The sequence below is a fragment of the Hyperolius riggenbachi genome, chromosome 6 (assembly GCF_040937935.1).
Source record: "Hyperolius riggenbachi isolate aHypRig1 chromosome 6, aHypRig1.pri, whole genome shotgun sequence".
Classification (NCBI taxonomy): Eukaryota; Metazoa; Chordata; class Amphibia; order Anura; family Hyperoliidae; genus Hyperolius; species Hyperolius riggenbachi.
In genome coordinates this window covers 168,852,311-168,876,157 of record NC_090651.1, presented here as the reverse complement: position 1 = coordinate 168,876,157, position 23,847 = coordinate 168,852,311, and the positions used below count along the sequence as shown (strand labels likewise).

The window sequence follows — 23,847 nt, the reverse complement described above, 5'->3', positions numbered from 1 at the left end:
AAAATGCTGCCTGCAGGCAGTGAGTTATGAATAAGCTTTCAGTTAGGTCCCGTTTCCATTACACGCGGTGCGATGTGGCTACATAGCCGCATCGCACCGTGGCTGTACTGTAACCAATGCATGAGAATGGAAGTTTCCATTGTGTGCTGGTTTTGTGAAGTGATTCCAGAAACTGCAGCATGCTGCAGATTCTCGCATGGCCGCAGTCTCCTCCAATACACTTCTGCATTGGGAGAAGCAAAACTGACGCGAATGGAAGCGGAAGTGATGCATAGCCACATCGGCTCCCATTCGCAAGTGGAAACGGGCCCTTACAATGCAATTAAGTAAACTGACTCATAGGAAGACGCCTTCACCTGCACTGTGCATCAGTTGTGTGTTGCTTTATAGCTGATAGCTACTTATTCAGTGTAACCCTGCCTTAAGGCTAAGTTCAGGGCATTGCGGTGCGACATAACTGAGGTATTTTAATGCAGAAAGTGTCACTGCAATCTTAAGTCTATGAGATGTTAAGAGTGCATTTGATGCAATGCGATCCAATGGACTACAGTATCCCAATGCAGTCAGTTACTGAATAACGCACATGGTAACAGTGGCAGTGAAGCATACTAATGATTGTATGCAACGCAACAGTCGCAGAATGTGAACGGCAACTTTTCCTCTCTGTTGCTTTCTTATTTTTACAGGGAACATAGCTACCACTGTGAACTTTTTCTTAAGACTGGTACACACAACCAATTTTAATTAGCCAGTCTTTGGTCAATTTTACCACCTCCATTTAGCATGACAGCTTACTTCCACAATGTTCATAGTATTCTTAACCCTCCTGGCGGTTAACTGTTTTTGCCAAAAAGGCAAAAATCCTTTTTTTTTTGTTTCATGTAAAGCTACCAGAGTGGTAGCTACATGAAACACCACTAGAGGGCGCATGTGTACCTCTAGTGCGATTGTCGCCGGCATCAATAGCAAACAGGGGAACGCGTATATAACGCGCTCCCCTGTTTGGCTTCTCCTGTCGCCATGGCGACGATCGGAATGACGTCATGGACGTCAGCCGACGTCCTGACGTCAGACGCCTCCGATCCAGCCCATAGCGCTGCCCGGAACTCATTGGTCCGGGCAGCGCAGGGCTCTGGCAGGGGGGGGCCCTCTTGCGCCGCTGCGTGCGGGCGATCGCCGCAGGGCGGCGGCGATCAAGCTGTATGCGCGACTAGCAAAGTGCTAGCTGCGCGTACAGCATTTTAAATGAAGAAAATCGCCCCACCAGGGGCTGAGATATCTTCCTGCGTGGCATAGCCCGAGCTCAGCTCGGGCTTACCGCCAGGAAGGTTAAGGTGCATACACACATCAAACTATAGTCTTTGGAAAATGAAAGATCACAGACCAATCTTACCACCCTTCATGTAGTATGAGAGCCATACTCTACACAGTCTTTTCTATGGAGCTGAACTCCCCATTAGAAGAAAAAATCTTTGCAAGATGCTGCACACACAGATGCTGTACAGACACAAAAGGAGCGACCGAGTCTGCGACCAAGTGTCGCAATGGGGGGTTTGGGGGTCAAGGGACCCCCGTTTAGCGGCGCTATTGCGGCGGTTTAGCAGGGGCACACGTGCCCCTGCTAACTATGAACTCTGAAGCGAGATTTATTCCCGCTTCAGAGTCTCTTTATGAGACTGGAATTCTATAAAAATAAGTTCACCTTTGATGGCGCATACCTAAGCATTCTCATTTTTCATATTAATTATCGCTTGTGTCACAGTGAAAGAAAAAATAAAAAAAACATTTTCAGCTTCAAGTTATGTAAAACAAAATGTGGCAACCCCAATCGATTTCAAATCTAGGCTGCAATGCATCAAAACAGGATAAACACTGAGGGGAAATACTTTCGCAAGGTCCTGTAAGAAACTTGCTGTACTGCTATTGCTATGTACTGTATATGGGCCAGCTTGCACTGGATGTGGGAAAGCATAATCACTAAATATTTTCACCATTCTAATGTCTATATGTACCTATCATGTATTAATGTGCATATTAATTTTAATAGCCAAAATGACATTTTCATAGGTTAATTTGAAAAACTGTAAAATTATGCCTAATCAAAAAAAGTTGAACATTCTGCAGCATTTATGAACATATTTACAACCAACTCCAAACAAATATTTAACTTACTTACGTTTATACAGCCAAATGTCTGGTCAGTCAAGCAATCCAATGGTTTTCTTCTTGTGTATTATTTGATGCAGGTGTTAAAAATGCAGAACACCCACTATTTTAGAGACTTTATGACCCTTCATTTACAGGATCAGGAGGAGACAAAGTTAAAGCCATATCTGTATATATAGATCTCCTGAGTCCTTTTCAAACTTTCAAGCAAAGCTGATGTAGCTAGAAAACCACATACTAGCAAGTAGTGTTGAAAGGATAGGCCACCTGTCACAGTGTATGCAAACAATCCTCGTTTCAAGATGCAAAACAGGCTTACAGGTATTCCAGTTGCTGGAAAATATATTTTTTTAAATCTTTCCATGCAATCCATTTGCTTTTGTGATATTTGCTGCATATGGATTTTTGCATAGGAAAATTAGCTGTGCCTTCCCACTTCTCATCTAAATATTTCTGATAAAAAGTAAGTGTGAAATTTAAAGTGTAATTCCATTTTTTTTTGTTGGAAAAAGGAAAACTAAAACTTCAGTTGAATAATACACTTTAGAAAGTTTACCATTCATTACAGCCATTCCAGGGTCTATGAATGGAAACTATTAAGCCTGGGACAAAACTCCAATTTTACCACCTCCGTGTAGTATGAAAGCTGCTCATTGTATTTAAAGGGACTCCTAGCAGTGCAGAAACTATGGGAAGAGGCATATCATTTTAAAGCTCCCTTTCTCCTCTTTCCAATGATATATAAACCGCCGCCCTACGCCTTTTAGTTTTCGCCATTTTCGTGATTGAAATTGCCGCGGCTTCGATCGCGAAAATAGAGAAAACTAAAATGCGTAGGGCGACGATTTAGGCGTCGTCAGAAAGAGAGCTTTAAAATGATATCCATCTTTCCATAGTTACATTGTATTACACAGGGCGACTTTTTCTGCTGAATGGAGCTGCTGACTTTGAGAAAAAGTCGCCCTGTGTAATACAATGTAACTATGGAAAGATGGATATCATTTTAAAGCTCTCTTTGGGCTGGTGCACACCGAGCGGCTCTTTCAGCGTTTCTGCAGCCGCTTGCGGCTGCGGATCCGCTTGGTCAATGTATCTCAATGGGGTGGTGCACACCAGAGCGGGAGGCGTTTTGCAGAAACGAATCCTCCCGGGGTGAGGCATTTTTGGGATTTCGGATGCGTTTCTGTCTCAATGTTAAGTATAGGAAAAACGCAAACCGCTCTGAAAAACGCCTATTCAGAGCGGTTTTGCCGGCGTTTTTGTTACAGAAGCTGTTTAGTAACAGCTTTACTGTAACAATATATAAAATCTACTACACCAAAACCGCTACACAAAACCGCAAAACACTAGCTGAAACGCTACAGAAAAAGAAGAAAAAGCGTTTCAAAATCTGCTAGCGGGTTTTGGTGTGCACCAAGCCTAACTCCTCTTTCTGACGACACCTAAATCGTCGCCCTACGCCTTTTAGTTTTCTCTATTTTTGCGATCGAAATCGTGGCCGTGGCAATTTCAATTGAAAATAGCGAAAACTAAAAGGCGTAGGGCGGCGGTTTATATATCATTGGAAAGAGGAGAAAGAGAGCTTTAAAATGATATGCATCTTCCCATAGTTTCTGCACTGCTCGGAGTCCCTTTAAAATCTGTTGGCCCTCGAACTATATTAAATTGGACAATGATTGGACAATCAAAACTGGAAGTGTGTATGCACCCTTATGGCTATGGCCCCTAGCGCGATTACAACAGCGATTTGGAATTGCTGACTAAAGTCATTTATAAATCGCTGCTGTAGCCGCAGGGATGTGTGTGCAATTGTGCTGAAAGCCCACAATCATGATGTTCCCGGCATCAGGGGAAGTAGTGGCAGGGGACAGAAGTCCCATGAGCCAATTCGTGCTTGTGCAGTGAGAATGATCACGGTTTTTGTTCAAAAACAGTGATCTTTCTAAAATGGTGATGCCGCGCTACCTCCCACTTGCTTGTTCTCTCTGCTCCCACCGCCGATCGGTAGATTAACCACTTTATCCACCACTACAGTTTATCCATGTCCTCTGTGACTTCATCTAAGTCACAAGTACGTAGATATAAGTCGTGTAGCTGAAGCACAGCTGTGCACAATTAGGCATTGCTCCTGTGCACATCTCCAGCACTATCTGCTGCAGCACTAATTGGTGAAAGGGAATGTATATGTTCCCTAAGCGAATAAAATTGATTTTTACCAATAAAAAATGCTTTTACTTCCTCAGTTCTTAGTGAAAAATACACACTGTAGCATTAATTCAGATCATCAAATATACTTACCATAAATTTTCACAGGAACATAATTTATGTTTTGTGATAAAACAGTAGAAATAACCACAAAATGTTTTTTTTAATCTACAGTAGCGCTTTTTATTTTTAAACTGGAATTGGTAAAACTGAGAAATTTCCCCTCTTTTTTTCCCATTAAAATGCATACAAAACATAGTTTGAGGGGGAAAATGCTATACAATGAAAGCCTAGTTTGTCTTGGAAAAAAACAATATATATTTCATTTAGGTGTCATGGATAAGGATAAAGTTATTGCTGATTGAATAGGAACATAGCTAAAATGTCAAAACTGCCCTGGTCCATAAGGGGTAAACAAGATCTGGATGCAAAGTGTTTAATGAATGAGAACTTAGGGCCCTTTTCCACTAGCAATCGCTAGCGTTCACGCTGAACGCTAGCGATTGCTGAATCGCAATTACCGGCGATTCCCCGACGTTCGCGGCCGCGATTTTGCTATGCTATGCACTGCATAGCAAAATCGCGGCAAATATCGCTCCGCCGCGCGTTCGCGTTCCTGGCAAAAACGAATCGCGGTAGTGGAAATGACCTACCGCGATTCCTATGTTAAAAAGCAAACCGTAGCGATTGTAAAATCGCTAGCGGTTTGCGTTTTTGCGATTCAGCCAGCGCAAACGCGCTGGTGGAAAAGGGCCCTTAGGGCTTGATTCATTAAGCTGCACTGCTTAAGCAGCGCACCTTAATGTGAAGGAGTCAGGGGCAAACCCAGGATTTTCAAGGGGGAGGGGGGTATGAGGATTCCTGAAAAATCTCCCTCAGCCACACACACAATATAATAAAATCATGCTGGGTACAAATAATGCAATTTCCCGAATGACCAACAATGGGATTGATCAGGAGTAGTTTGGATACAGATAATAATGAGGTAAACAGACATTGGTAATGAAGGGGAAAGTGAAGAATTCACACAGCAGGGCACAGGGCTGTGCTCATACCTTGCTCTGTGCGCTCTCCCCAGAGCTGCTCCATGCTCTGTACACACGCTGCTGCAACATCCAAAGTCAACTGTAGCAGGAAAGAAAGTGGGCAGTGCTGTGAGCTGCAGGATGCCTGCAGACATTCTGGTGTCTCAACTTGTGTCTGTCCCCAGACACTGCACCAGCCCTAGTCTGAGGGGGGAATCTGTGATGCTGTAATCCCCCCTGTATTTGCCTAAGGGAGTGGTCACTATGCAAGCCTTACATAGCAGCGCTCACTGCTATGTAAGGAGTGTGCCTTCCTTAGATAGGAGCGTGCCTTAACTATAGTTACTATGCATAGGAAGGCACACTCCTTACATAGCATAGTGGCCGCTCCTTCACATTAAGGTGCGCTGCTTTAGCAATGCAGCTTAACTTCTTGCCGACCACGTCCCGTTGATGGGCGTGGCAGCGGCAGCCCCAGGACCGCCTAACGCCGATTGACGTAAAGTCCTGGGGCTCTGCTTTGCAGGAGATCGCGCGCAGGCTGCGCGCGCATCTCCTGCTTGGGGGGCGGAGCTCTGCCTCGCCTTCAGTCTCCGAGCGGCTATTGCGGACCGGGAGACTGTTAGACGCCGTGATCGCCGTCTATTTACACGTACATCGCTGCGATCGGCAGCAGCGCTGTACTGGGGACAGCCATGCCACATGGCTGTCCCCCTGGGGGACAAGAGAGCGATCGGCTCTCATAGGCAGAAGCCTATGACAGCCGATCGCCATAATTAGGCATTGGGGAGGGAGGGAGGGAGGGAGGGAGGGTAGATATTTAAAGAAACAGGGTTTTTTTAATAAAAAACAGCAACAATAATATTTATAAAAATTAAAATAAACATGGGGGAAGCGATCAGACCCCACCAACAGAGAGCTCTGTTGGTGGGGAGAAAAGGGGGGTGGGGGGGAAATAACTTGTGTGCTGTGTTGTGCGGCCCTGCAGCTTAGCCTTAAAGCTGCAGTGGCCTATTTGACTAAAAATGGCCTGGTCACTAGGGGGGTTAGCACTGCGGTCCTCAAGAGGTTAATGAATCAAGCCCTTTGTTCCCATTCATTCATCTCCCTTCTAGGCCACCATGATCGCAGGCATCTCATTGATTGTCACTTCCGAGTAACACAGATACGCATTACTTCCTATTAAGCATACTTATTGTACGCTTATAGGAAATAATGTGCAAAGACATCTTGTGGCCAAATAGTAAAATTACACCTACATACATTAGGGACTACATTTTTTTTATATGTATGTCAATAGGGTATATTGTCCATTAGTGATGGATGTAAAACTGAAATAAAAAATGCACCTTTTTTTCCAAATAAAATATTGTCACCATACATTGTACTAGGGATATAATTTAAACTTTGCAATGTAGCTTTTATCCACAGTAGAATATTTTATTTTAAAACTATAATGGCTGAAAACTGAGAATTTTTTTTTATTATTATTGCCTTAAAATGCATTCAGAGTAAAATAATTCTTAGCATAATGTACCACCCAAAGAAAGCCTAATTGGTGCTGGAAAAAAAAGGGGTATAGATCATTTTGTTGTGATAAGTAGTAATTAAGTTATTGGGGAATGAATGGGAGAAGTGCTGAAATGTGAAAATTTCTCTCGTCCATGAGATGAAAACAACCCGTGGGCTAAAATGGTTACATTACTGTATTTTAACATTTAATACAGAGTTCATGGTATGTATATAGGGTGGGGTATAGTACTGCATTAGCTAGGCCTATCTTTAAAGAGTAACTGTTAGCCCCCAAAGTGAAATTTAAATCTCTACAGCAATGTTTTATTTAGTATTAAAGTGATCCAAAAAGCCAATGCAGAACTTAAAAATCAATATAATTTTGTTACTATGTAGCCTTTTGCCCAAGCTAATGACGCAAAGCCGCATATCTGATACTGATGAGCATGCAGAGCATGCCTATGTCTGCCCGACCCCCCTCTCCCCCCCCAGGACCAGGTGCTGATCTATTCGCACCACAAACAGCTGACCGCTCTGACAGGGAGAGAGAGCGGCAGCACTTCCAGCGCAGCCACGCAGAGCAGCAGCCGCCGCCGAGTCACGTGAGACATGTGAGAGAGATGCACGGCGGCGGCTGCTCTGCCATGGCGGCGCTGGAAGTGCTGCCGCTCTCTCTCCCTGTCAGAGCGGTCAGCTGTTTGTGGTGCGAATAGATCGGCACCTGGTCCTGGGGGGGAGAGGGGGGGGGTCGGGCAGACATAGGCATGCTCTGCATGCTCATCAGTATCAGATATGCGGCTTTGCGTCATTAGCTTGGGCAAAAGGCTACATAGTAACAAAATTATATTGATTTTTAAGTTCTGCATTGGCTTTTTGGATCACTTTAATACTGAATAAAACATTGCTGTAGAGATTTAAATTTCACTTTGGGGGCTAACAGTTACTCTTTAACATAGAGTGTCAAGAAACCAGAAAGCACACTTTTCTGGCATAAGCCAATCCCTTTCAGTGCTGGATAACCGAGACTCTACTGTAAATAAAAAGTACATTTCTCCCAGTAAAATGTGCTATAAATTACTTTTCTTCTGTGCTGCTGTCACTTACTGTAGGTAGTAGAAATCTAACGGAACTGACTAGCTCATATCTTCATAGGGGATTTCATAACATTTTCTTTATTTTCAAAAACACTTAGTGAATGGCAGTTGCTAAGTCCAACTGCCAGAACAGTGTGCAAACAGGACTGGCGGCATGCATCTTTGTATAGATCCTCTTCAGGGAGTGCTTTTGTAAAGAAAAAAATGAAATACTAAGAATCCCCATGAAGAAATGGACTAGTCAAAAACCTGTCAGTTCCAGCAGATTTCTACTGACTACTGTATGTGACAGCAACATAGGAGAAAAGTAATGTAGAGCTAATTTTACGCTGAAAGAAACATTGTTATTTGTATGTAATACATGTATTTTAAATTTTACAATATTGTGCGACGACGGTCCTGTAAGCCTGGTAAACACTTTCAATTCTGATTGGCCAATCATTGATCAATTTAATTCAATGTACTTATGAGGGTTTACCTACACAATCTGCTCACAGTATTCAATATCTGTTGACCCTCATACTATATACGTGGAGCTCCGCTCACAACCTCCATCCACCGACAGTGCAGGAAAACGAGCTGCCAAGACCTCGGATCCAAGACTGTAGAAAGTGAAATCCGCACGATGTCGGTAGAATCAGTATAGCTTTATTTAGTCATTATACACAACAGGCTAAAATCCAGCACCACATGCTGACATGTTTCGGGCGTTACACGCCCTTAATCATAGCATAGGCGCAAGTGAGAAAGGGTGACTCATATATAGAGTGGGGTTACACCCGATATCACATGCTCAAATGACCCCACCCACAAAGAAGAGTGCATATAAAACAAAAGGACAAAAAGTCCCCCAATTAGTGTAATCTAGTACATAAAAACATGATACAAACGTAAAAATGTACATGCATACAATTAAACTCAATATAGCGTTACACAGCAATGAATATAATCATCTTCATGAAATTCAAGAGCTCAAAGTTTGAGCATATAATTACATAAAGACAACAGGCAGAAATTAACATCCAAACCACTTCAAGTGACTGTGTTAAGGTCCCATTTCGCATTGAGCCCTCCCGGCGAGCGTGTCCCTAATTGGAAAATCCAATATGCCTCCCGGGTAAGAAGACGTTTGTAAACGTCTCCCCCTCTCGCAGGCCTCAGGACACGCTCGATACCCTGAAATGAAAAAGATACGTGGGGTGCACTACTAGGCACCTCAGACAACGTATAGCAGAACACTATAGGGGAGTCGGTTGGTTAACTTTGGAGGTGTCCAATGTAGCGAAGCATTTTAGATCGGTCCATGCAGGTGACATGTCCTCTTTTTCATATTTTTTATATGCACTCTTCTTTGTGGGTGGGGTCATTTGAGCATGTGATATCGGGTGTAACCACACTCTATATATGAGTCACCCGTTCTTACTTGCGCCTATGCTATGATTAAGGGCGTGTAACGCCCGAAACAGGTCAGCATGTGGTGCTGGATTTTAGCCTGTTGTGTGTAATGACTAAATAAAGCTATACTGATTCTACCGACATCGTGCAGATTTCACTTTCTACAGTCTTAGACCCTCATACTACATGGAGGTGGTAAAATTGGTCAGTGATTGGTTAAGCCCCGTACATACCACAAATCTGCATCAACGTGGAATTCTTAGCATCTCATTAATCAACCCTAGAACCTAACCTGTACAACTAAATACTCACTACTAATTACTAATCAAGAAGGATGAAACAGGACAGACAGGATGGCAGAAGAGGTGTTTGTACATTAAGAGGGAAGAACAACACGATCAGGAAGCTTCTTAGACCCATGATCACAAGTGGAATTTGCATGGACAGTCTGCCACCACTATGTATTACATGATTGCTTCTTAATTCTGGTCTTGGCATTTACCTGATGCAGCTGGAGGAACAAATACAAAAGCAAAGAACAGGAAACTGAAGAATAATGCGACAAGAGATCCAGGTGTAGATGCCTTTCAAAAACTCATGGCATTTCCCAACTGCTTGGTAAATGTCATATTAAAGTGAACCAGAGACGAAGCACCCTCATGTATTTTACCATATATATCAGTGGGAACATTAGAGAAAACACCTACCCTGCTCTCTGTTTCATTCTTCACTGCTCAGCCTGTTTGTCACAGCCCTGATAAAATCCCAGACTGAGCATTCAGTCTGGCTTTGCTATAATGACTCAGCTATATTCATTCCTGAGCAGAGCCACAAGAGGCAGGCTTGGGCTTGAAAAGACATCACAGAAGACAGACTCAGCTATGATTCCTGAGCAAAGCCAGACTGAATGCTCAGTCGCTGATTTTTATCAGGGCTGAAAGAAGCAAGCTAAACAGTGGAGAATGAAACAGAGAGCAGGGTAGGCATTTTCTCGAATCAGAATTTATTATCGACAAGTACAACGGTGGGTTGTACCCGGAATTGGTTTTGGCGCATACAATGTCCCTACTGGTATATATGGCAAAATACATGAGGGTGCGTGGTCTCCGGTTCACTTTAAACAAACACTGCTACTGAATGCTCAAGGGAAATGTCCCCAAAAGTTCAAGTTGTTTATACAGCACTTGTTTTCCTTATAGTAAATAATCAAGATGGTGACGTGGCTTGACCCTCAGAGCAATCACTGACACAAGCATTAGGTCACTTTCATGGCATGTTATTCACACACAATCACCTAGAAGCAAAACAGTGGAGCCATCACACAATGGGGTTGATGCAGTAACCACCAGTAATATTGTTACTGTCATTGTTACCGCCAGCAGTGTACTGCACATTACGCAATTAGCGTGACCCACAGTACAGGAGTAACGCACCAGTGTCGTGCTACTTGCATAAAGCGCACTACTGTGCTCGCGTTAAATCATATACTGTAAATTGCACAACAGGCAGTACACTGCTGGCGGTAGTAAAGGTAATATTGCCGTGCGCTGCCCGCACAAAAATGTTGTTTAAACATGCATTGTACTTAGAATATGTGTACATGTATACACATACATTAAAATTAATGAACCTTCACAAACTTAGGAAGTGTTTTGTGGAGCTGCGACAAAAAGTAGTAGTTCCAAAAGTCCTATCGCCTGTGTTGGAAAACACAAGTGAACCTGCAGAACTGAACTGGAATTATAAGAAGCTGTCTATTAGGGCCCTTTTACATTTAAAGGACATCTGTCGTGAAAATCTTGAAATTTTAAATACATGTAAAACATATACAAATAAGAAGTATGTTTCTTCCAGAGTAAAATGAGTCATAAATTACTTTTATCCTATGTTGCTGTCACTTATAGTTAGTAGTAGAAATCTGACATTACCAACAGATTTTGGACCAGCCCATCTTCTCATGGTGGGGTTCTCAGGGTTTTCTATATTTTTAAAAGCACTAGTGAATAGCAGTTGCTCCGTCCAACTGCCAAAAAAAGTGTGCGGTGAGCAGGGAGGCTGGCCAGCATCTTTGTATAAATCTTTTTCAGGGAATGTCTTTATAAAGAATAAAGGCCATGCTGAGAATCCCCTATGGAGAGATGGACCAGCCCAAAATCCTGTTGGTAATGTCAGATTTCTACTACTTACTGTAAGTGACCGCAACATAGGAGAAAAGTAATGTATGGCTCATTTTGCTCTGGAAGAAATGAACTATGTGTTTTTAAATTTTACGATTTTCACGACAGTTCCTCTTTAACTACTTGCCGACTGCTCCACGCCAATTGGCGTGCATAGTGCGGCAACTCCAGGACCGCTCCACGTCGACTGGCATGAACGGCCGTCTATGGGGCTAGCAGGCGATCGATCGCAGGCTGCGCGTGCATCTCCTGCTTGGAAGGCAGAGCTCCGCCTTCAGTCTCTTCTCTCGGAGACTGTTAGACGGCGAAACCGCCGTCTATAAACATTGTAAAGCACTGCAATCTGCAGCAGTGATGTACTGGGGACAGCCGTGTGACCCGGCTGTCCCCTCCATTACTGCGGAAGTGATCCGCTGTCATAGGCTAAAGCAATATTGTGAAAAAAAAAAAAAAAAAAACACATTTATCAGCTTTTATTTACATTTGAGCAAAACGTGTCAAGTCCAAAATTATTCATGCCCTTCACAAACTGTCACAGTCTGTGGGAAAATTCAAAGTTTTATACCATTCCAAATAGTTCAAGCTGTTCTAAAGAGTCCTAATTACCCTGATTAATTGGGAACAGCTGTTTTAATCAACTCAACAGGTGAAAACAAACAGCAGCTCTCTGCAGTTGGTTTGCGGACAGTCATGGCTAAGACAAAGGAGCTCAGTGAGGACCTGCGGCTGCGCATTGTGACTGCTCATAAGTCAGGAAATGGCTACAAGGACTTGGACTGGACATTTTTGCTCAAATGTAAATAAAAGCAGAGAATTTCTTTTTCCACAATAATGCGTCTTGTATGTAGTCTGATTTTCTTTTGCGAGACACCCGTCATTTCCCGTCAAAAAAAAATTATTGTATACTGTATTATATAATAATATTCCAAACATTTGTATAGCACTTTTCTCCTGTTGGACTCGCGCTCAAGAGCTGCAGCCACTGGGACGCGCTCAAGGACACCTTGCAGTGTTGGGAGTCTTGCCTTGAACTCCTTACTGAAGTTCAAGGCAAGGGTACTGACTAGGGTACTGACCCTAGCCAGGATTCAAACACTGGTCTGGTCTCCCATGTCAAAGGCGGTGCCCTTAACCAGTACACTGTCCAGACACACACACACACACACACACACACACACACACACACACACACACACACACACACACACACACACACACACACACACTTTCCTATGGCACAGTTCCCACTATACGCATTTTAACTGAAATCTTTTCACAATGCACTGCTATGGAAAAATGTGTACTAACACATACTAACACATCAACTGTAAAAGGACCCTTAGGTTTCACACTTTGCAAAATAGCATTAGTAAATCAGGCCCAAATTGCCTCCGATTTTTGGTCTGATTCATTCAGGGCTCTGTTACACTTAACCACCCTGGCGTTCTATTAAGATCGCCAGGGCAGCTGCATGAGGGTTTTTTTTAAATAAAAAAAAAACTATTTCATGCAGCCAACTGAAAGTTGGCTGCATGAAAGCCCACTAGATGGCGCTCCGGAGGCGTTCTTCTGATCGCCTCCGGCGGCCAAAAGTAACACGGAAGGCCGCAATGAGCGGCCTTCCGTGTTTTGTTTACTTCGTCGCCATGGCGACGAGCGGAGTGACGTCATGGACGTCAGCCGACGTCCTGACGTCTGCCGCCTCCGATCCAGCCCTTAGCGCTGGCCGGAACTAATTGTTCCGGCTGCGCAGGGCTCAGGCGGCTGGGGGGACCCTCTTTCGCCGCTGCTCGCGGCGGATCGCCGCAGAGCGGCGGCGATCGGGCAGCACACGCGGCTGGCAAAGTACCGGCTGCGTGTGCTGCTCTTTATTTGATCAAAATCGGCCCAGCAGGGCCTGAGCGGCACCCTCTGGCGGTAATGGACGAGCTGAGCTCGTCCATACCGCTAAGGTGGTTAAAGAGGAACTCCAGTGAACATTTTTACTGTTGGCAGGTGATGTAGCTGCTCCATAGTTTTTTTTGGCAGTTGGAAACAGCTGTAAACAGCCATTTGCCACAATGCAACAAGGTTCACAGACAGGAAACTGCCAAGAGTCCTTTTACTTTTCTTGTGGGAGGTTTTTCACCACAATATCAGTCATACAGCGCACCCTGATGGTCTGTTTGTGAAAAGGAATAGATTTCCCATGTAAAAGGGGGTATCAGCTGCTGATTGGGATAAAGTTCAATTCTTGGTCGGAGTTTCTCTTTAAGCCATTGGTATGTGTTGATGTGCATATTTTTCATAGCAGGGCATTGAGAAAAAGCTTTCGGTTGAAACATGTATAGTAGGAACTGAGCCATAGGAAACCATGTACATGACTTCGAAAATCATTTTTTTCCAGTTATAACTGAATAACTGCTTAAAAAGACCACTCCAGCGAAAAAAGTAAGCAGTTCAAATCTGACAGGTTTTGGATTAGTCCATCTCTTCATGGGGGATTTTCAGGAGTTTCCTTGTTTTCAGAAGCATAGCCTGAATGTCAGTTTAACCGTCAAAGCAATAAGATACCAGCCAGCCTCCCTATTGACTTGCACACGGTTTTTGTCAGTTAGACTTAGCAACTTCCATCCTCATGGGGGATTTTCAGGGTTTTCAACAGAATTTCCTGAACAGCAGTTGCAAAGTCTAACTGACAAAATAGTGTGCAAGTGATTAGGGAGGCTGGCTGATAGCTTACTATTTTGGCAGTTTAGCTGCTGTTTAGGAAATGCTACTGAAAACAAAGAAAACCCTGAGAATCCCCATGAAGAGATGGACTGGCCCAAAACCTGTCGGTTCTGTCAGATTTTAACTGCCTACTTTTTTTTGCGATAGTGGTCCTTAAAGAGAAACTCCGACCAAGAATTGAACTTTATCCCAATCAGTAGCTGATTCCCCCTTTCACATGAGAAATCTATTCATTTTCACAAACAGAATATAAATTAGGGATTTAAAATATTTTACAATGACTAAATCATTTATACATAATTATTGTAAAAATGAAGCACTTTTTTATTACATTATTTTCACTGGAGATCCTCTTTAAGTGTAAAAGGCCCCTAAAAGCCCTTAGCAGAGCAGCTGTCTGTGCATGCAATATTAAGGCTTTAAGTGAATCAACCCCTTTATGTCTAACAAGAAATGTATTAAGTTATTGCATGTTATAAAATAAAAATATATTTGGAACATGACAGTTTCAGTAATTATATTTATTAAAATATTTTTTTTTTAAGTCATCACCATGACGTTTATATAGCATCCCAAAAATACAGTGCATAAGAAAAATGCTCAGCTGTATTTGTTTTCCATTTTTGTTGTTGGGTTTAAGCAAAACATTTTTTTGTAGCTCTGACAAAATGACAAATTAACAGCACAGCTAAGTATAGTAAATACATACAACTATCAAAATCTGATGCAATGCTCCGGAACCTTCAAAATCTCACAGTGAGCGGATTTTAGCAATCAGCCATTATGGGGGTGGGGTGGGGCAGAAAGATTTTAATATTAGATCATATTTTGTACAAACGTTCAGGTACACAATAAAATTCCAATAACAGTGAAGTGTATCTGTCTAGGAGATGTGTTTATCCTTATTTCCTAGGCCACTTCCTCTGCCCTTTGGTCGGTGCAAAGTGACTATGTTACATGAGTTTTTTTTTTTTCTTTCTGAAAAAAAATAAATAAATCTGTTAACACTACACTCTAACATAGTTAATGAGAACTTGAATCATCAGCTTCAAACTACCACTCAGCAAGTGATTTTCATGGCATGATTTGATCAGTATAGGGAACTGAAACATGAAGTGAGGAATACAGAGGCTGCCATCTTTATTCCATTTCACAAAATTTGATATACTGTCTGTCCGGCAGAGCTTTTGGTTTCTGCATTTTTAGTCACACAGATCCAACAAGCATACAAGTCATATTTGAATCAGATGGCCTGTTTTCCATACTACTTCTGGATCAGAAACGCAATATATCAGAGGCAAAGGACCATCATAACATTTAGGCAATTACCATATTTGAAAAATAAGATGACAGCTTCCATATTTCCTTTATTATAGGTGACCTTTAAGGACATCGTGAGAAACAAAGCTTACAGACTGCAATAAATACAGCCTTCCCTTTTTCATTAAGACAAAATGCTATTAATTATTTTAAGAATCAATTAGGCTTACTTTGAGAAGGCAGGCATTTTATTTCTCTTGGCAACATATTGAACTATTTATGACAGGTGTTGCCACAGCATTGCCCATCAGGAAAGGATAATTAGGAGACATGCACAAAATGTATAAAATGTCAAGTATTGTTACGTGGAATTGCAATAAAAAGAATTACTACAAGTGATGGTGCAACTAGTGATGAGCAAACTATTCTCCTTATAAGCAAATTCTTCCTACTCAGGAACTAGAAATTGAGATGCGCAAATGAAACCTTGCATAAGCCAGCCCAGCTAATCAGCTGCGGTGTTAAATATTAAGTGATTTACTATCCCCAAGCTTATTCAGGTAAAGGTAATTAGCATGTTCGTAGACCATTTTGCTCATTACTATCCATCTCAAAGACATAAAACACCATTATTTCTAGAGGTTTCTTTCCTCATTCAGAAAATATTAACGCCATCTCCAAGCCAGTTTTTTTGATTTTTTTTTTATACACTTTAATCCAAAAACTGGGTGATCCTCAAGACTGATTTGAAGCAGGTATTAGCAGTCTGGCTCTCCATCAGTCGAGAGGCAAACATTATGGTAAACAACAACCTGTTCAAGACACTGGCAAATATTCCAAATCTAACCTCTACAGTTTTGTTAGATCTGTTCTATTTCACAGCCACCAGAACCGAATGTACACAATGAGCATTACTGAAAACACTGCCACAGCTGCCAGTTTAGCATAGGTTGATCGCATATTCAGGTATTTAGCATCTTGGCGGTATTTCTTCGATAAAGTTGACAAGTTGCTAGCTTTTGTATCCAGTGCTGCAAAAAAATAAAATAAAAAATATATAAATTTAATTTAGAAACATAAAAATATTACTGGTATAGTACATTCTGTTCTTACTGAATTCAGTATTCTGGCTGTGAACATAAAACCATATTTCATTGAAGTTGATAATTCGCATCAGTAAAAATGATAGTGTCCTTTCTAAATACAAGGATATCCACTTTTTGTCTGGCAAAGAATTACCCTGTAATGCAAGGTATGGATTTATTAAAATCTGGCTTAAAAGCACACTGACGTGAGAGGGACATGGAGGCCGACATATATAGTTCTTTTAGAAGGACTCCCGCGGCAAACGCTTACAATTATTTTTACTAACCTGGGGCTTCTTCCAGCACTAGCAGTCGTCCGAGTCCTTCGCCGCAGCCTTTGGTCCTCCTCGGTGTCCCTACTGGCCGCCCGTAACTATCGCGACCCGCGGGCGGGGTTGGCGCTTCTGCGCCTGCACATCTACGTTATCTGACGCATACTGCACCTGAGCACAACTACTGCGCAGGCGCAGTATGAGCCAGATGACGTGGACGTGTGGGCACTCGCAGAAGAGCCGACCCAGCCAGCGGGTTGCAATCATTGTAGGCAGCACAACGGAGGAAAGAGGCAGCTAGCGGGGACACCAAGGAGGACTGGGGCTGTGGTGGGGGACTGCGATGGCTGCTAGGGGCTGGAAGAAGCCCCAGGTGAGAAAAAAAAATAGATTATAAGCGTTGGCCTCGGGAGTCCTTTAAACAATAAAGATTGTCTTGCTGGTCCTCTGCCTCTAATACGTTTATCCATAGACCCTGAACAAGCATGCAGATCAGATGCGATTAGTATTGTTTAAAAGGAAATAAATATGGAAGCCTCCATATATCTCTCAGTTCAGGTGTACATTGATGACTGCCCAAACTAAGGGGTTGTATGCATGAGCTGTCCTACAGACAGCCTTTTGGTTGATCACAATAACAAATATCTTGTTCAGCGCTAAAACAGTGACTCGGTTGACCATGCTTTGCTTTCAAGCAGGTTTCTGTAAACATCGATCAGCTGTTTGCACAGGTACAGTATATGGTTGTGCGATGTACAGGACTGATTCACATTTAAAAGCTCTACTGAGCAACAACCAATAAAATGATCAGTAGTTTATACTCTCAAAAATCAATCTGCAGGAGAATTTACTTTCAGTCAAATGGCCTAATAATTTTGATCATATTGTTCATGGAGTGGGAGCAAATATTGGCCTGTGTACATCAGTCCTTAAAGTGAATGGGAACCGCATTTAAAAAAAATAAATAAAGCAAATACTTACCGAAGGAGAGGGAAGGCTCTGGGTCATATAGAGCCTTCAGTCTCCTCTCTTGGTGCCCTCTATCCTGTGCTGGCTCCCCCCCGTTTCAATCCCCCACCGAAAGGGTATTTGGAAGTCTTCGGGAGCCGTGTCCTTCCGAAGACGTGCGTCTCCATACTGCACAGGCGTGAGTGTGCAAGAGAGCGTGCTTGCGCAGGTGCAGTACAGGGCCGCCCTTCTTCAGGAGCACTTGGGCTCCCTGAAGACTTCTGAAGCCTCCTTCGGCCGGGTAAAACAGTATTTGACTAATTTAGTCAAATACTGCTACCGGGCGAGCCAGCACTGGAACGAGGGGACCAGGAGAGGAGCGGGAAGGCTCTACAGGACTCAGAGCCTTCCCTCTCCTTGGGTAAGTATCTGTCTCATTTAAATGCGGTTCCCATTCACTTTAAGCTAGGTGTACACATGAAAGAGGACACTCGGCCGAGGAAGCCCTTAAAGAGAATCTGTATTGTTAAAATCACACAAAAGTAAACATACCAGTGTGTTAGCGGACATCTATTACCCTCTGTCACAATTTCGCCGCTGCCCGCCGCATTAAAAGTAGTCAAAAACGAGGGGCGTGGCCAGCAGCCGAGGAAGATGGACGCGTGCTAGCCTCGTCCTGCACCTCCCAGCCGCATTAGACCTCGGCACACCCGCAGCAGACCTGTCCCAGCCAGCCCACCAAAACGGCAGAGCCCCCTAGCCCTCCTAGAACACGAATGGGCGGCCGCCGTACTGGCAAACGGGACGGAGGAGTCGCATCCCAGCCTCCCTCCGCAAGCAGCACCCCGCCCAAGATGGCGTCCGGGCAACAACAGCGCGCTGAGTCTCCAGCCCATGCCTCTGACGACAACAGCAGCGTCGCCTCGAGTCAATCGGTGGACCGCAGAAGGAAGCTAACTGCCACAGCTAAAGGTACCGGGGGCACAACTGCACGGGACAGGGCTCTATTGGAGCAGTTTGAGGCAATACTGCAGCGCAGATTGGATGAGGCCTCCACACACATCACATCTCAGCTAAAGAGGGAGATCAGAGAACTGGGCAAACGTACAAATGAACTTGAGCAAAAGATGGACAAAGCTACAGTAGTACTGGATGCACACGAAAAAGATATAGAAACAGTACAAGCAGATGTGCAGCTCTCACACCTCAAAATGGAGGACTTTGAGAACAGGGCCCGGCGCTGCAACCTCAGGATCCGCGGGATCCCGGAGACAGTGACAGACCTTCAGTCCACAGTTACCGCTCTTTTTCAGGAGCTGAACCCGTCCATACCAATCGATAGACTGGAGTTCGACCGCATCCACAGGGCCCTTACTCCACTTAAAGAGAAAGGCCCCCCCCCGGGATGTGATAGTGAAGCCCACTTTTTATAATACAAAAGAGGCCCTCCTGAAGGCAGCCCGCGATAAGGCGGAACTCACATTCCAAAACTACAGCTACCAGCTCTTTGCAGACCTGGCCCCAGCCACAATTCAGCGCAGACGAGCAATGAAGCCTATCCTACAAATATTGCTGGCACATAAGGTGAAATACAAATGGGGATTCCCCTTTAAATTGATGTTCACTTATCAAAACAAGCATATCACTGCTTCTTCACCCGAGGAAGCCCAACGAAAGCTTGAACTGCTACAGCTCAGCCTACCCGCTGGATCCCCAGCCCGCAGCCAACATTCCAGCCGCTCTGAACCCCTCTGGGAAACGGTTAAATCCCGCCGTGCTGCGTCTAGACGAGAAGTGATCTCACCCTCTCCATCTAGGATGTCTGACCCAGGATGACTGTTCCACCCTAGCCTGCGAGATCGTCAATCTGTTTCTATCTCTTTTTTTCTTCTCACTTTAAGTTTGAGCATATCAGTTCACAAGTATGCTTAGAAAACAGCAGACTTGCTGTCTAGTTAATCTTGCCACTAGACTAAAGTCAGGATAAATAGAAGATTGACCCTATGGATAACTCAGGAACAGTACAGTAAATCGGATGAGACACTGTCTGTCTATCTTTTTTCACAGCTGACCCTCTCGGCTAAAAAAGGGGGAAAATACCATCTTATGTCTTTTAACTCCTGATTAACCTTTTTCCTCCTCCAGGTGATGTTGGACTCAGAACTATATACAGTACACTTTGTCCGTTATATCTTGTGTTTTAGGCTGGAGCCTGTTTGGTCTTCTGTAGGTGTTTAAACTATGATATTTTTTTGTTTTTTTTTGTTTTAACAAACTATGCGGCTGGGAGGGGTCACTGACCCCCTGCCATGTTTTTGGCCTTACTCTCAGCATTGCTGAGCGTGCTTTTGACTTTCCCTGCGCTCTTAAAGCGCAGGGCCAGTCATTCACAGGTATTCTCAGGCCTCCCTCTGTTTGGCCTCCGACTAGAGGGACGCCTCTATCTCACTTTTCTTTGCTACCCTTATCTAGTTTCTCACCCCTTATCTCTTCAACTTTCCCTATCTCTTTACTGTCTCCTGGGGCCCCCCCTCTCCCTCTGGCACGATAACAACATGGTTATAAAATCATTCATCTGGCACAATGGCATTACATAACGATCTAGGAGGCTTAACAATAATCTCACATAATGTGCAAGGTTTCAACGTCCCACAGAAAAGAGCCAAGGCATTCCGTTACTACAAGTCCTGTAAGGCGGACATTGTCTGCCTGCAGGAAACCAGATTCTCAGTGTCTTCCCACCCCTCTTTTCTCAGCTACCATTACCCACTGACCTATAGCTCTAAGGCGCGTGAGAAGGTGAGGGGGGTCACAATAGCGTTTCGCAGAGGACTACCCTTTAAATGTATAACCCAGGTTATCGACCCAACCGGGAGATATGTGCTGCTGGTAGGGACCCTGGGAGATGTTTCCTTGACACTCGTATCATATTATGCACCCAATAGATTCCAGGAGCGGTTCCTCTCCCATCTGGTCCAGGTCATCAACAGCCATAAAGTGGGCACTCTCATATTGTGCGGGGACACTAACTCAGTACTAGATGAAAAGCTGGATAGGTCTAAACCAACACCCCAGACTACCACATCCCAGGCCCCTGGGGCCCCATGCCCATCGGCCATATACTCCTTATTTCGATCTCAAAATCTATATGATGCTTGGAGGGAGGTAAACCCCACCATGCAAGACTATACATTCTACTCCAACCCCCATGGCACCTTTTGCAGGATAGATCATCTGTTCATACCTCAACAACTACTCCCAAATATAATTAAATCCAAAATCTTAGCAGTCCCTTGGTCAGATCACAGCCCCCTGCTTACACAACTTTCCTCTCTAGTTCCCAGGAAATCCAGCTTCAAATGGCGAATGAACGATTCACTGCTCTCTGATCCAACAACTTTAGATAAAATCCACTCCTATTTGGAGGAATATTTGGATGAGAACGGTGGATCTGTCTCTTCTCCTGTGACCCTTTGGGAAGCATTAAAAGTGACAGTACGCGGCCGCATAATAGGCCTGGCCTCATATATTAAAAAACAACGCCAGAAAGAGGTCACAGAGCTGACCAACAAGTTTGAAGCTGCGGAAGCAGCCTGGAAAAAGACCCCATCCACCCAACTGAAGCAAGAAAGGGACGCATTTCGGGCACAGCTAGACTCTAAATTAACCGACACAGTCGAAAAATGCCTTAGGTGGCAGCGAAATAGATACTACAGATGGGCTAACAAACCACACACACTGCTAGCCAACAAACTTAAAAACAGGATCTATAGACCCCCTACAACAACGGTCCGTTTACCTACAGGTTCAACTACCTCAGACCCACTCAAAATCACTGACAGCTTCCATAATTTCTTAAGCAATTTGTATGCCCAGACACACCCCCCCCTCATCTCCAGACATTAAATCCTTTTTAGACTCAGTCTCGCTCCCACAAATCCCTACAGACTCTATAGAGTCCCTTAATGGGGACATAACATTAAACGAAATACTGGAAGCCATTAAAGCAATCAAAATCTCCAAAACTCCGGGGCCTGATGGCTTTTCTGGCCTATTCTATAAAAAATTTGCTACGGCATTGGGACCTCTCCTGGTCTCACTTTTTAACGCCTACAAGAGAGACCAGACCCCCCATACCAGCTCCCTACAAGCCGATATAGCAATGCTTCCCAAGACAGAACAGGAGCCTCTAGACCTCCAGCAATTCAGACCTATATCTTTGCTGAATATAGATAATAAACTACTGGGGAAGGTTCTGGCTACCCGAATAAATAAGTTTTTAGCAAACGTAATCCATAAAGACCAAACCGGCTTTGTACCAGGGCGCCAGGCCTCTGATGCTACATTACGAGCACTCCAAGTATTTGAATTATTACACTCTAGGAAAATAGAGGGCATGTGTCTCTCCCTCGATATTTACAAGGCCTTCGACACAGTCTCATGGGAATACTTATTTGCAGTGCTGAATAAATGGGGGCTAGATGGCTCTTTCTCTTCTTGGGTAAGAATTTTATACTCCAAACCCTCAGCTAGCATTCATTACGCAGGCCAAACCTCTCCCCTCTTCCAGATAAATAGGGGTACTAGGCAAGGGTGCCCGCTGTCCCCTATCCTTTTCATCATGGCCATGGAGCCCCTAGCAATTGCCATCCGACAAAATAATGGAATTACAGGGGTAGAATTGACAGGTATCCACCATAAACTCAATCTATTTGCGGATGACCTATTAATATTCATCACTAGACCAGAATCCTCTCTCCCAGAGCTTATGTCCCTATTAACCAGATTCTCCAAGGTCTCAGGGCTCCAGGTTAACACAGCCAAATCTAAAATCCTCAATATCACCCTACCTTCCAATATAAGTGAAACCTTAAAAACCCAGTTCCCCTTTTCATGGTCGGACACTTATATTGACTACCTGGGAATAAAATTGACGGCCTCTCACCAAGCACTATTTAGACACAATTATTATCCTTTAGCAAAATTAATCACTCATTCTCTGACACAATGGTCCTCACATAACCTCTCCTGGTTGGGTCGGATAAATTCCATAAAAATGACACTCCTTCCTAAGATCCTCTACCTTTTCAGGTTATTACCGACCCATGTCCCTCCTCACTTTCTCAGGATGCTACAGAGCAAATTAAATAGTTTCATTTGGAACAAATCCCGCCCTAGAATCCCAAGGGCGACATTGTATGCACACAAGAGAGACGGAGGACTGGGGGTCCCCAATCTTACCAATTATTATCGGGCAGCACAGCTGAACCACCTTATCTCCCTCTATAAAGGGCCCAGGATGCCCACGTGGACTCTATTTGATATCCCGGCAGCTGCTCCCCAATCAATCCAAACCCCTGTCTGGCTCCCCAAGAAGCTTCGCCCCAAGAATTTAAGCATAATTATGCAACACTGTCTAACAGTTTGGGATACGGTACGCTATTCTTCAGGATTAATGTCACCCACCTTACCATTGGTATCCTTCATAGATAACCCACTATTTACCCCAGCATACGATAACCCCAGGAGTTTTAAATGGTGGAGGGACCGGGGATTGGAACAAGTTAAAGCTCTGACCAATAGCTCAGGCATACTGACCTGGGACAATCTCTGTGAAAAATATCAAATTCCAACAACAGAAAGATTCCGACACATGCAATTAAACCACTGGCTGAAATCTTTATTTCCACATCAGACACAATTTCCCCTTATAATGACCAGATTTGAGAGGTATTGTGCCTCAGATCCCTTTGCCAAAGGAACAATATCAGAAATATATGCTTTACTTAATGATCCACCCCAATCCTTCCACCATGGATATGTACAAAGATGGGAATCTGATTTGGGTAGCACAAAAACTAAAGAAGAATGGGGAAAGATATGGGACACGATCCCTAAACTATCTCTCAACCTAGCATTGGTTGAATCAGCCTATAAAGTGATGCTACGATGGTACTGGGTACCCTCTAGACTCCGTCACCTTTCCCAATCTAACA

General features: G+C 43.8%; 1 protein-coding gene across 1 annotated transcript in view; it reads right to left on the bottom strand.

The window, feature by feature from the left end:
• Positions 1–15,776: 15,776 nt before the first annotated feature.
• Positions 15,777–23,847, bottom strand: part of SEC22B (SEC22 homolog B, vesicle trafficking protein) — an 86,714-nt gene continuing 78,643 nt past the window's right edge. Inside the window, exon 5 of the mRNA XM_068242673.1 lies at positions 15,777–16,577. Coding sequence (XP_068098774.1) covers positions 16,423–16,577 — 155 coding nt within the window. The 3' untranslated portion in view covers positions 15,777–16,422. The remainder of the gene's footprint in view (positions 16,578–23,847) is intronic.